This window comes from Ascidiella aspersa, chromosome 9 (assembly GCF_963924565.1).
Source record: "Ascidiella aspersa chromosome 9, kaAscAspe10.2, whole genome shotgun sequence".
NCBI lineage: Eukaryota > Metazoa > Chordata > Ascidiacea > Phlebobranchia > Ascidiidae > Ascidiella > Ascidiella aspersa.
This window is the reverse complement of record NC_139455.1, coordinates 5,915,982-5,930,787: the sequence shown is the minus strand read 5'-3', so window position 1 is coordinate 5,930,787 and position 14,806 is coordinate 5,915,982. Positions and strand designations below refer to the sequence as shown.

Here is a 14,806-nt window from a genome sequence, read left to right as displayed (position 1 = left end):
ACAATGAAATACAAAAAAAAACTTCAATTTTCCAAAAATGATCAAACGTTGAGATAATTTCGATGCTATTTTCAGAATACATGAAGGTGTACAAGATCCCGCGCGGCGCACGCCACATCCACATTCGGGAAATTCCCTCATCAGATAACGCCAACATTCTCGGTAAGAACCTTGGGCAAAGTGTTTGCTGTAAGTTGTATGGTAATTTGAATTTGACCTTATCAGCTAATTCGATTTCAGATGCGATAGACCTGCCTATTAGGAATATAATGGAAATATTTGGCGCTGGTCTACAATCCTACCACTTTTTTACACTAAAGAAACGAGTTGTCAAAAATAAAATGCCAAGGAGAGTAAAATAAATATCATAACAATATTTGAACCACTCGAACCGAACCCAAACGCTAACTCGCACCCTAACCCAAATAATATAAGCAATATAAATCCCAAATCGAAAATGTGGTAAGATTCTAGACTAGCGTCAAGTCTTTGGGGGCACAGTTAGGGTGACAAGCAAAGGTTAAAAACTTGCAATGAGTCTGAATCACTAAAACAACTCTTACCATTAACAACTCGTTAGCGCTGAGTAATTTAGTTCTGGAAAAACAAAGCCATACTTCAAAACTAACGACCATCGTGTCTAGGTTTGTAGACAGTTAGTCACGTGTGTCTCGAAACGCAATGCTTAGTCCATTTAAATGAAGTAGGTTAGTTGGTTTGCGGGTTAAATGGGCCTGAAGCAGTGACTAACTGAAGTAAATTTATTTGTCAAATGTTTTACGAATTGGTTAAAGTATAATAGGCGAAATTATCCAAACACGGTAATTTATCCGCTACTTTAGTATCACCTGGAATCCAAAAATTATGTTGTAGGTATCGCTATCAATAATATCAACTGATTCTATGTCCCAGACAATAGTGAACTCTAAACTATTACCGCAACCGGATTGTTATAAGAATCTTAATAGCGAAATTAAATCCCAATAAGATACTAAAAATAGTTATAATGCAGTAAAAACAATCGTACATATCTGACGAAATGGAGTTGGGGGGTTTCAAATTCTAAACTTAGTTTGTCCAAATAATTTACTATAGACCAGTGTTGTAAAGACCTAATTCACTGTTTTTTAAATGACTTGATTTGAGTGGTTTTGGAAAACCGACTTGAGTCTTTTAAGTCAGTCCAATGACTTGGGTTAAAATTAAGTGGTTTCATTTAACAATTTATTCCAAATTTGAACTATTTATCTAAATTTTTGCACATTTTTGGTACATGAAATTTTTGTTATTTTTTTAGTCGGTTTTGTGCTCATATTCGGACGGGTTTACAAATTATAATGATTTTTTATCAATTTATTCTTATATCAGTGATTTAACTTGTAGTTGGCTTGCTCCAATAGTGACTTGAATGGCACTTGACTTGGCAACTGATGACTTAGACTGGGACTGGACTTGTTATTTTTTAAAAAGGCTTGGATTGAGTTAAGTTATTTCACAAATGATTCGGCTGGGACTTTTTAGTCATTGTAAATGATGAATTGTTTACAACACTGCTATAGACTTGCATCCAATATATATTTACGGCAACACAACAGCTCCCGTTGAAAGAAAACCTCGACCCAAAACGCGTTTTCTCTGCACCGAGTTAACACACACCTTTGCTTCCCGAAACAGCGCTCAAGAGTCGCGAAGGCCGCCGTTACTTTCTCAACCAGCGAAGTCGTGTGATCAGCGGCGATTCGCTTCCCTACCGCACTGTGAGCGCGGGGACGGTGTGGACATACGATAGCGAAAACGGAGTCGAGAACATTACCGCCTATGGACCGACCAACTCAGACGTCAACCTAATGGTACGGGTATTGTGAGATAATTCGTTGCTGTGATCTACTGTTTGATATGCTCGATTAGTTGGTCGCTTTAAAGCCCGTGTTCCCTAATGAGCCCGGGAGTTTACCCCCGTTTTACAACTTCTTAAATCATTTCTTAAGTTCTTCTATTGGTCTTGAGGCATCCTTTGAGATACCTTAGAATTTGCTAGATTTCAGTCTAGAACAAGGCTTTCCGGGACAAAAACAACGATAAACAAACGATACCTGGATGTAGATAGCTATAGTAGCGATTTTCTGCTATTATAAAAATAGAAATTTTACGCAATTTACTTGATTTTTGTTTGATGTCAAGCTTGTTGAGCAGTGTTTAATGAAAAAAATATACTAAAAGAGAAGAAATTTAACAGCTCAAACATAAGGGAAAGAAACCTAACAGTTTTAACAGCCAAAAGCGCCTCCTATTTTCCGAAGCACAATTACTCTTTTTTAAAGACCCGTGTCGCCGGCACGATTATCAACACGTGAACACGTCACAATAGGGAGCGCGCTGTTTAAGACCGTCGCTCGTGTCACTGCCAGCGCAAATAGCGGCGCGCACGATCTAACTCGCCGGCCGATGAAACGACGTTAGGTTTTTTACGGGGGTTACAAAAGTCCCATTACTTTGCGGCGTCTCGTGTTTTTGCTTATCCACTGCGAAGACTTTCATTCGTTTGCGGTCATGCAAAGTGCCTTAACACAAAAGCAAAATTTCCCTACTTAAACGAAGGGTTTCTCAAACTTTTTCAGCTTACTGGGAAAAATTCCAAAGAAAATCGCGATACACTTGGCAAAAGGTTAATACCGTAACACTTGCAATTATCTCAGCGGTTCTTCACCTGTTGTATGCGCGCCACAAGTAGTAGGCCGGCCGATTTTAAGTCGTATATGTAATTTCGAAACGAAAGTAGCCTACAATTAAATTGCGAAATCGCCCTTAAAAAAAAAATAAAAATAAAAAAATAAATCGCAGCAGTGTTTCGTTATTTTTGACTTGCGGCACCATACATAAGTTATACATAGTTCGTTGCACCCTTGCTCGTTTTTTTGCTGAGTGGTTAACTGTAAAGTTACAATAAACGAGATTGAAACAGCGCGTTAATGTTTTGCAGTTCACCATAGGCAATAAAATAAAATTAGATGAAATGTTTTTTTCTATACCCTGGTGATGCACAGCGTCACTAAAAAAGACGCAGCGTCAACTAACCAAAAAAATAATAATAAATTCAAGTCTTGTCTGTATTCAAATGTGTAACATGGATAGTTTTTCCAAACTCACAAAAAGTTTCGCGGCACACGGTTTGCGAATGTCTATCCCTCCACCAAGTTGCTGCCCAATTGCTCTCCACGAATACGTCAACAGCCCCCTCCCCTCTTTGTAACGAGATCAGTGGCCCCAAGTTGGCCTGTTTATTGACGTTGGGTAACGGGGCAGTCCCTGCTTTGATGCCCCCCGTCGTTATGACGCACGTCATTCTGGTGAAGTATTTGCGCCCCTCTTTTTGTCTAAAGGACTCTCAAAGCACTTCCTTGTGAAAAGGACACGGTTTTCAGTCCATGCCGCTCATGAGTCATATCAGGTGTAGGGCAGTGACGTCATCATGTGGGAATTGTTGTTTTCCTTGCTGCTGCATTTCGAATTCTAACTTGATCTCTTGTTTGGCCTTGAGTCATCGACAACAGCCATTAGGTAATCCCGACGTGCCCGTCGACCGTTCGAACGAGCCCTTGGTTTTTGATTACACAGTACACACACTGCGGAAAACACGGTTTGCGCAAATTGGCAACTCAAAAATGCGAAGGATTAGTGTCGGAATGTTAGTTTGCCATTTTAACTTATTATTGGTCTATCGATCTTGTGTCGAAACGCCTCGAAATTCCCTACCCACCTTGTTTGAAGTTCTTAAACACGACACTGTTTTGCGTCAGCTACACCTATGTAAATTGATGAGAAATTGCTGATGGCGTTTAGCCAACAATAACGTTCTGTTCAACTGTGACAACCCAAGTTTCGTAAAGTATTTGTTTTTGCAATTAAAATAAGAGAGCTGCAGCTCACTCCAAATCACGGTGGACGCCATTCAGAGCCGTAAAAATATGTTTAACAGGAGCCTAGCTGGTATTTTAAGAGACTAAAAGAAACTTTTTGAGCACCTGACGACCTTACGTGCATATTGCAGCAAAACCCAAGTTGTTTTGCAAAATTGCTTCGGTCACTAGAGAAAGCAAAGCTGCACGTCTGGTGGTTATATCTAAGATTGTTTAAAAGTCATGTTCTCCAGTTAATAAACAACACATTAAGGCAAGCAATATGCACATTGCGGACCAAATATTATGAGGTCATACAGCAGCTCTAAACGATCTTTTATTTTTAGTATAATACGTTGGGCAATTGTTTAAAGGGCTTACCAATATTATTCGTTGTTGATTTAATTTACATGCACAACAGAAATGATACAAAAACTAACTGCGGTTGGGTTTAAATTCAGGACCACTGACTAATCAGCTATACGTATAAGGGTTTTCAAAACCAAGTCGGCACTGTATAGGTCAGTGAGTAGCACTAAGTGTTAAAAAGATACAAAGGTGCTGAGGTGTTATACGGTATAGCACCTCGGCACTTTTGTATCTTTTTAACACTAAGTGGAACTCACTGGCCTATAAGTCGGCACTTTGCTTGTAAAGTTCCCTCAGCAACTATACTTAAAAACATTCTCCCCTTTCCCTTTTCAGATCTTGGTCCGCTCTCGCCAGGTGCGCGTCGACGTGCGCTACAACTACGTGCTGCACCAGCGCGACGTTCCGAGGCCGCGCGACGTTTACAACTTTGCGGTGCGACGCTGGACGCCCTGTTCCGTGACATGCGGGGAAGGACAGAGGTTCGAACCCGGTTCGCTCGATTTGCGCGACCGGTTTAAAGCGCCTGTCGCGTATTGTCTTTTTGTCCCATGTAAACATGGCCGTTATTTGAGATGACCAAGAATGGCTTCGCCAAAGCCTGTGTTTCTCAACCTATGGTTTGCGACCTAAATTTGGGTTGGCGTTTGATTTTGTTGAGTCGCAGTCTGCAGTAATTGACAGGGCTAGATTTATTGAGGTGTTATGGTATTGGTTACAGTTATAAAATCACTATGAAAAAAATTAGACAATAACAAACGTTAAACGTCAAATAACACGCGTAGCAAAATCTCGATTTACTTCTTACAGATATTCATCGGCCTCTCTTACATCGTTAGCACTTAATAAAACACTTAGCACTACATTAAAACAAAGAGCTAATGTGTTCTACCTCCTACTATACTACTTACGCCTTCTAACATTTCCGTTTGTTATCTATCCAGGACCCCTCGTTTCGGCTGTCGTAGCAAGCGGATGGGCAAGTGGGTGACAAAAAGGAAGTGCCTGGGTTCGCCCCCAAAAAACTGGGGCAAGACCTGCAACGCCGGGGAATGCCCGGCCTCTATCAGGTTGGTGACTCGAATGTTCTTCCGAAATGAGTTTTTTCGGAGCTATGGCTACTCTTAATAAAATCACCCTAAACTTTGTGTCACGGCAAGAATTTTTAAACTGTCTATTTTGCTCGTGGTTTAAACCACAAACACTTAGCGACTATTTTGGTTCCTATCTTTTTTACCTTCACCCATTTACGTAACCAAAATATGGTGGATGTCCAGCAATCCGCCCATGCCGGGGGTCTAATTACCCGTACACACAGAACACGTGGTTGGAAAGTATTTTATTATATGCTATTCCACCTTTTAGGGATGTTCGATACTTGATATTTCATTTCGACACCGATACCCGATATTTTAGACAAAAAGTATCGCGATCCGATCCGATACCAAATGACGTCATTGCTATTCTCCAATAAGCAAAATAGGTGAAATCGAAACATTTAAGGCCCTTTTCCAGGTTATTATGCCAACATTTGCTTTAATGGTTGTTGTGTTTTCAATCACGTTTGCGCCTTGCTTCTTTACAGAGTCCAAATAAGCACAGTTTGTTGTAACTTAGGTTGTATTCAGTCGGAATCAGTAAAATGGAATGGTAACGTAGTAGTAAGTGAACAGCCTTTTATAGGCTCACGAAGTAATTACAAACACACCAATTACATTCCTGCAGTAGGCACAAATCAAGCGCGTACACACAAACAACGCATAGCAATTAAAATAACACAAGAATGCCTCGAGCCGCGTGCTCGGGAATGGCGCGGTTGCGTTCCACAACAATGGTAAAAAATGTAGTTGCCTTCAGTTGTTAACCTAGTATAGTTTTTGATAAATTAACCTTTCAAGTTTGAATCGTTGCGTTAGATTACAAACCATGACTGAAATTCCTGCGTATATCGGACGAGTATCAATACTACCACTTGGTATCGGGTATCGGCTTCAATCCGATATTATCGTCATCCCTAATTACAACTGAAAGTTTGCGGCCTTATCCGTTTCGAAGTTTAGTACTGCGCATGTACAAGTCGGTTATCTACCCGGGTTGGCAGAATAAAACGATATCGTCAAGTCCCGACTCCGCAGCCCTGCTGACCAGTGTCGCGAGTTTTCGCGCAGCTGGGTCAAATCGGAGTGGGGATCCTGCTCTTTACTCGTTCGGGTAATCTTAAGGAGCGTTACTCGAGTCCGGAGTCCTACTTCAGTAAAATTAACCGACTCCACCTAGTCTCGAGTCCCCATTTAGACTCCTAATCCTAAACCCTGATGACAAGTGTCCCTATTTTCACGCAGCTGGGTCGTGTCAGAGTGGGGATCCTGCTCGCGGACCTGCGGCTTTCCAGGAGTCCACCACAGGTCAGTCACCTGCAGACAGACGGCCAGCGGAGAGCAGTTGGACAATGCCCGCTGCTCTGGGTATGCGATGCCGGTCTCCCAACGCCGCTGTATGCCGCCTCCGTGTCCGGCAGTATGGAGGAAGGGCAACTGGTCTAGAGTAAGTTTCGCAGCGTTTTTGTACTATTTTTCTCGCAAAGAATCGATTTCTGCTGATGGTGTTTGTTCAGTTGCGCACTGAACAGCTAAAAATTGCGAACTTTGTTGAGAACTATTATGTACCCACCATCACCAATGCGTCTTATGGGATTGAACAGTGCGTGTATTCTTTAAACGGTGAAGACTAAACGAGTTCTGCCTAATGCGTTTGGTTAAGTTGGGCACTGAACAGCTGATAATTGCGATATTTTTTAAGAAATAATTCGTATTATCAACAAAGTTTGCGCGTTCACTATTATACAGCGTTGCCCTAAGTTTAATATATATCGGTGCATTCCATTTTGTATTTCTCGTTGTCAGCTAAGTGCGATTTGCTAGTTTGTTTTTATTTTATAAAATCAGTGTTATCAGTAAAATACTTTGAGTATATTTTACATTGCGAATGAAATATTTCCTTCCCGGGTTTAACTTAACCTACTTAGCAAACCACCGCGCCTAACTTTACAAATGTCAAAATTAACCCTTTATTAAAAAAAATCAACTCTTTTCTGTCCCCAGTGCTCGGCAACCTGTGGCGAAGGCATTCAACGACGTCAGGTCATCTGCAGAGGCCGGGGAACCACCTACGCCTCGCCCAACTGCCTCGAGACACGCCCCCTCGACGTGAAAACCTGTCAACTAGCCGATTGCGAACGTAAGCTGAACAGACAATAGATTTTCAATTAAATATTAATTGATTTCAATTTATTGTATCGTATAGATAGCTCATATATTTGTTTGATAAGCTTTTTTGCACTGACAAAGGCTAAACCAATGCTGTATTTTTGAAGCTTGTGGCGAATATTTAAAACGCTTGTGGTGAATATTTTAATAGTTTATATCATTTTGTTTAACTGACATTTTACTTAAATTTATCACACACAACAAAATTGATTTTAAAGCAAATGACTAGAAAACAGAAATGAAACCAAACTAGTCCCAAGTCTTTTTTCCCAAAAAAGTAATTTCTATTACTCTCGTAAAACATTTGACTTTGGTTTAGTTTCAAGTCTACCTAAAGATTTATTCTTATAGTTAGGGATGTCCAATAATATCAGATCGGAGCCGATACCTGATGCCAACAAATTGATCAAATATTATTAGGTTAACGACTATAAGTAACTAACCTAAAAACACTGAAGAAAATTTTGACATATTAACCTGGAAAACATGATATTTAAACGATTTGATTTTGCTTGTTTAAGCATATCAACGACTTCATTTGGTATAGGATCGAATTAGATAATTTTTGTTTAAAATATCGGGTATCTGTATCGGAATAAAATGCCAAGTATCGGACATCCCTAGCTATCGAGTTAGTCGGTTAGACCTTTGCCTTTTGCCATATATATATGCATGTGTGTTTATATTTGCACCGGTGGCTTTGCTTTTGCCTTCGTTCCATAACGCTTCGCCGAATACTGACTGCGCTTGTACCCCTAGGCAGGCGCTTTCGCCCAACATCCGGCAGCTCATCCCGGTCACGCGACAAGTCAAAGAAAGGTAGTTTTGCGAGAAAAACGTTTTATTATAGTTTTGAAAAAAAAAATTAAACAAGTAGGTTAACTTGTAAGAGTGCTTTATCGTTACTGCATATTCTTGGTGCTTGCTTGTTTGCGAATATTGCTTAAGCTTAAGCAGTGGCCTTGCTTTTGTTTTTGACTATACGCTTTGCTAGTTTACTTATACATATTATAATAAGTTCTTGGATGTATTTTTGTAACTTACTGTGTTTTGTCCAATGATCCCTTAATGACAAATTTGCTGGAATTGCTATCAGTATCGTGGAAAATTTATTTTAGCGTCATCAGTATAAACATTTCTCACTAAAGACAATACCTTGATCTCTTGGCCGAAATAATAATTTATACAAACCAAGACAAAAACCTTTTACCTTGTGTTGCACATTATCCACACGAGAGCTTTTTCCAGGCGCTTTAAACTTGTTGGTCACTAAAAAAAATGACAGTCCAAAACGAGAAACAATGCCTCAAAAGTCTCAAACGAAAATCTCCCATAAAGAAGTAGGTAAAACATTTCGTAAAAGTTTGAAATAAATCTTCCAACTTTATTTAAAGCGTTTATAAAATGCCACCTACTTCAGTATGGACACGTGATGTTTGTTTTTCAATCAGGATTTTATGTTTTACCTACTTTGGAATTGGATGTAATATTTTGTCGAGGCATATAAGGCATTGCGTCTCGGTTTTGGTCTTTTTGGCCACCATTTGTGAGCCATTATGCACCCAATAGTTTAAAACATGATAATAAATTGCAAAGCCAAAAAGGTCGGGTAGATCGACATCTTCTTGAATAAGACGTTGTCGATCTATCGACCTTTTTGGCTTTGCAATTTATTATCAAGCTACATTACAGATCCGTGCATAGTTTACCCAAGTTTAAAACATGATATATATATTTGTAAAGTTTTAAAAAGCGTCCAAACCCTCTTCATTCGCGCAGAAAGCGAATGCACCACCGACCAGTCGATCTTCTGCAAGCTGAAGGCAATCTCGAGCTACTGTGAGATCAAGGGTTACCGCAGTTTGTGTTGCCGCTCGTGCCGCAAGCACCGACGTCAGTACGGGGAAGCACCTGGCGAGGTGCCAGCGGTACGTCATCTGCTCAGCGACGCCGTCTCGCGGTATTTCAACAACGATTCGCTGTACGGAAACAATCAAGTAAGAGCATTTGCGCTTCTAGTTGTGAAAGACTTTGGAGCTTTGGTGCCGAATGTGGATGTCCAGTGTTGTAAACAAGTCATTTAAAATTCCTCAAATTACAGTCGAGTCATTTAAAAAATAACTTCGTCCAAGGCAAGTCTTTTGCAAAAAATAACAAGTCAAGTCCTAGTCAAGTCATTATGAGAGCAAGTCAATTTCAGGTCATGTTATTGACATAAAAGTAAACTGTTAAACTATTAAAATTGGTAAACTCGTCCGATTATAAGAAACAATTTAACTAAAAAATACCACAAATGCAATATACGGTAATAAAAGTGTTTAATGTGCAAAACTCGAGATAAATTTTAAAGAAAAACACTTAATTTATCCCAAGTTATTTGACAAACCATGTCGAGTCATTTGTCCAAAAGATTTAAGTCAAGTCAAGTTATTTTGGTCAAAAAACTTAAGGCAAGTCAAGTCAAGTCATAGGAAAACAGTGTTTTAAGTGCCCTAAAGTCAAGTCAATGACATAAGTTATTACAACACTGGGGTGTACAGAGCGTTTTTGGACGCCCTGGATTTCTGGCTGGGCGTCAAAACGCTTTGGAATTTGAGTTTGACCAAGTTATCAATAAATGTGCAAAATCTATTCTTTAAGCACAGTTTTAATTCTCGAAAAGTGATTAAAGCTTTTCTGAATTACCAAATAGGTACAAGGCCATATAGAAACCGAAAACTATGTTTTTAAATTATGTTAAATGCCGTTTTTTTTCAATTTTTTGTTAGGTTTTGCCCATTTTAATAAAACCTTTTTCCATATGGCGCTGTAGAAAAAGAAATAAAAGAAAGAAGTAAAAAGTTTGTTTAAAACAGTTTTGATTGGTGTCAAACACTTAAAAAGTGCTAGTCATTGCTTTTTAAATCGCATGACTTAAGCCTTTTGCATAAATTATTTAAGTTGTACTTTAGTGAATTTGGCGAATGATTTAGATTAAAATTGAGCGCTTCAATTAAATACAATTTTGGAAAATACGCGAAATATTGCTAGAAATAAAATGAATTCATAAAAAAATTGTCTTTTACCTTCTCCACCTTGAAAATCAAAGCTGAATTCGAATGACTTGCTTTTGTTCAACCTATTTATCTGCGATTCTCATTAACAAATCTGCTTTTCGCAGTCCGCGCTCAACAACCTTAACTTGACGCGCCTCACCACCGTTCACGGCGAGGTCTTCCTGCATCCGGAGGTCGTCCCAAATCCCTCCGCTCTTCAAGGTGAGGAGGAAGCGATCCGAGATGTCGGAGACGAGGATGTTGACCGGGAAGCAGTTCTGGACGACTATGAAGATGAAGAAGACGAAGAAGAAGATCACGATCCAGACGCAAACTCCGGGGTCCGCGAAGTCATCCAGACTCTCTCGCCGCAAGTAAACAGGACCCGGAGCACTCCCCAGTCGTTGCTCGACGCCGAGAATCCTGATTCGGAGGAGATTTCCGCTGCCGCTAGACGGCGTAGGAGATCGGTTCGGAGCGTGTTTCGCGAATGGGGCATGTGCGGCTCAGAGATGGGATGCGGCGTCGGGAAAAGGTAAGATTTTGCCAGCTCTGCGATATATGAATGACTCGATTTAATTTGAAGTTCATTCATTTTCGTCATCGACCATCGAGTTTTGTTGGAAACAAGAAAGCAATAATCCTTGACCTTGAGCAAGCATTCGGCTTTACATTTAGTATTGCCTTTAAAACAGGGGTTCTTGGGGTCCATGGACCCTTTGAGGGTACGTAAACTAGTTTTAAGGGGTCAGTGAAGGCCTAATTCAAATATTAGTGTATATTTGAAAGATGATCATTTGTTTAAAGAAAAGGTTTGATTTAGAAGTAAAACAATGAAACGAAAATTGAGCATAAGGAATTTTCAATCCTGCGATTTTAAGACGAATTTTGCCTGGTTTAAATAAAAAATGATTATATCGTTGCTAATAAATTTAAGCAGATTGATTTCAATAAAATACAAGTGAAATTGAAGATCTTCTTGAATAACTTTTTACATGTAAGACATGACGTAAACACGACATAGGACATTACCTTTATGACAGAGGCCTATATGTAAAATTGAACTTATTGCCTGAAGAGGTCATTTCGCTATGACCGAAGATTCTCTAAGCCTATTTAGTCTTTAAAAGCCGGCCACATTTTTTGTTTCAAAAATACTTTTAGTCAATTTTCGGGATGAATATGTCAGAGGTGGTCGGAGGCTGGAAACTTTTTGAATTCAACAGTTAAAAAGTTAAAAAGTTTGCTCCCTAACCTTGCACGAAGGCCTACACATTATCCAATTTAGCCAACCTAATTGCAACGACAACGCGTATACATGGATAGCTCGCCGTTAGCATACACGGCGAGGGAACACCGCCTTCGTTTAATACCGGAAGTTAGGCAAATATGCCATTTCTCTCGCGTCATTTCCGCTAACGTGACGGCTAATGGTGGTGGGCGGGCGTGCTCGAGCAAAAGTTTTATTGCGTTAATTAGTCAATTAACCGACTTTGTCTCTCCGCAGACGCGCCATATACGGCTGCTGGAACGAGAGCCGGTCGGCCTGGGTGACGTCATCCGCGTGTCGACATCCTGTGACGTCATCATCGTCACGCTGCGTGGTGCCGTGCTACTTGTAAGTACAGTTACTTGCCTTCGGCGAAATATTGACTTGAAATTAGCATCGATTTGCAATGAGAATTGACCCAATATTGAAACACACACAACCATTATGTAGACACGTGGGTATATCTGTGATCTGGCACAGTGTTTCTTAACCGTTTTACGCGGTTCTATTCTAACTCAACGTATCAAAAGTGTTAAGTGCTATAATGCTCACCAATTTGAATTCTACACATTTAAAGCGTAAACTGTTAGAATGTAGACCAATTCTAATTCAACACATTTAAAGTGTACACTGTTCGATTGTTGACCAATTCTAACTCAATGTGTTAAAAGGTAAAATTATGATTAAACCGTTGACCAACCGATAGTTTAATCTTGTAATCCACCAATGCACCACAAAACCCGATACCTCTTTTTATACCAAAGATAAGCATGCAGCTGGATTTTATTGTGTAATATCTCCGGAAGTAAAAAGATATCAATCAGAAATGTTCACACATTACTCAAAGCAACCTATAACTTAGCCAGCCATTAGAAATTATCAACAAAAAAAAATATTAATATTCAGCCTTTTCGGACTTAACATTTTTAAACGTTTAAAGTGACTCATATAGGATGATCCCTACGAGTCTACTCTTCCAAAAAGGCCATTACTCGACCGCCAGTTTTAGGGGGATAGTTTATAAATATTCGTTTAAATATGTATAAACGTAAAAAATTCAAATTTGGTTAAAAAACAAAAGTCCCACAACTCGACAAATGAACAAGATTTTCAGTTAAAATTTCCACACATTACCTAGTCTTAATGCACCCTAATTAGCCAGCAATAAGACTTTTCCTTTTCTCACAGGCGCCTGCCGCACAAGTCCTCGCGACGCCGGGGATTCCCCTCGCACCACAGCTCTGCGTGTCGCGAATTCAAGCGGGGCTTCCCCGGGGCCCGGGCGCACCCGGCGCGCTGCAACTACCGGCAGCCGGGCCTGGACTGGGACCAGGGCCTAACGCGCCCGCGCGACCACTTTCGAGGCACCTGATGATGTCATCGCAGCCGTCAGTCAGTGACGTCACGTGCCGGCCCGTGCGCTTTTTGTATTTAGTCCGCCGCAGCCAAGATACTGTGCGCGCCGCCGCCGGCTTTCCAAATCCGGGGAAAGCCCCCTCGGAAGGAGGGGTGAGCTTCACCCCCCGGGCGCGAAAAAGAAGCCCGCTGGACAGCAGCCTATTTTTTCGCCGAAAAAAACGCGTGCCCAACCTTTTTATTTATTTTTTCCAGTCGCCTTTGCTTGGTTTATTTCGCTGTTTAAATTTTTGCTTATCGCGCGCGCCCCAAAGCTTGACACACGCAGTGCGTTGTCATGGTGATAGCTGTGCCCGCCGTTTGTTTCTGCCACCCAGCGGCCGCAACCGCCGTGCACTTTTTCTGTCGCTTGCCATTACGTCCGGCCAATTTCTGCGCAAATGATTGCAGTCGCTTTTATAAGCAATAGAAGTATTAGTTTAAGTCATTCTGCGTTACAGGACCTCCTGAACTTTGAAACCTGTCAGTTCCTCGCGATATTTAACGAAAGTTGGAGATAATTATGGTCGAACACTTGTAAATGTGCAGCGGCGAATGTTCGTTTAGCAGTATTATTGCGGTTTGTTGCTTTGCTATTTTAAGTTGACGTTCAGCATACTGTTGTTTGCCCCTTTCTGCCTTGTTCGCCCCTTTCTGCATTGTTCGCAGCTTTACAAGACGTAACGGTGCGGCGTAAGCATAAATCTACTGCATTTTACTATTTGGTAAACGTAAAACCCAGAATCTTGCCGTTTATCTCAAGTTCCATAAGACCTCAACAGTAGTATACAGCTCCTATAGTTTTTATGTCTTTGCCAGTAGTTTCAGTAAGATAAACTCTTGAAGCAAGGGGCTTAAACCCATCGTTATATCATTACATTTTTCACATATAGGGCGCTATTTTAGTCTATCTTGTCGCACAAATACCTTCTTGCGTTTCGAGTTCCAATCTTGCGAAATTCCCTTTTTCGCTTTCAGTCTTTGTTGTTGTTGTTGTTTTTTTCATTTCTTTATATTATGTGTTTTGTTCGTTGCTGAGTCTTTCTCTCTTTTTTGTGCAGTCGGTGGTCAATATTACTTTCATTGCCTTATTTCCCTTTCTACGTCGAAAGAATTGGGGAAATTATAAGCTATTTTTGTAAAAGAGCAAAACCAGTTGTCTTTGTTTGTTTGTTTTATCTATCGAATGTCAGGCGATAGCTGAGTGTTTAACAAGAGAGCCTGCCGTAGATCAGTTTTCTTTAATTTAAGTGTTTACTTGCTAAGACGTTCGTTAGTCGCGAAACAAAAAGAAATACGTTTGTGGCACTTTTTTCTGATTTGTTTTATAGATTTAATTTCTTGGTATTCTTTACTACACCAGAAACAAAATTACAATCTACTTTAAAAAAACTGTTGCTCACTAGCAATAATCTTCGTTTCTTGTAATTCCTTAGGCTTAAGTGAATAAAAACATTACTATTGTTGCTGCCAATATCTAATGTGTTTGATATTATTTTTGAATTCTACATCGTCCTTTTTTAAAAATCCGAAACATTTATAGAATATTCGATTGCGAAGTATAGAGCCACTTGA

General features: G+C 40.2%; 1 protein-coding gene across 2 annotated transcripts in view; it reads left to right on the top strand.

The window, feature by feature from the left end:
- LOC146132063 (A disintegrin and metalloproteinase with thrombospondin motifs 3-like) overlaps positions 1-14,046 on the top strand; it is a 62,447-nt gene extending 48,401 nt beyond the window's left edge. The window contains exons 15-25 of one of the 2 annotated variants that reach the window (XM_083396532.1): positions 76-162; positions 1,675-1,850; positions 4,602-4,747; positions 5,210-5,335; positions 6,608-6,809; positions 7,367-7,502; positions 8,291-8,350; positions 9,311-9,528; positions 10,692-11,101; positions 12,074-12,184; positions 13,025-14,046. In XM_083396532.1, coding sequence (XP_083252658.1) covers positions 76-162; positions 1,675-1,850; positions 4,602-4,747; positions 5,210-5,335; positions 6,608-6,809; positions 7,367-7,502; positions 8,291-8,350; positions 9,311-9,528; positions 10,692-11,101; positions 12,074-12,184; positions 13,025-13,208 — 1,856 coding nt within the window. In that variant the 3' untranslated portion in view covers positions 13,209-14,046. The remainder of the gene's footprint in view (positions 1-75; positions 163-1,674; positions 1,851-4,601; positions 4,748-5,209; positions 5,336-6,607; positions 6,810-7,366; positions 7,503-8,290; positions 8,351-9,310; positions 9,529-10,691; positions 11,102-12,073; positions 12,185-13,024) is intronic. The other variant, XM_083396533.1, reaches the window with a different exon arrangement.
- Positions 14,047-14,806: the final 760 nt, after the last annotated feature.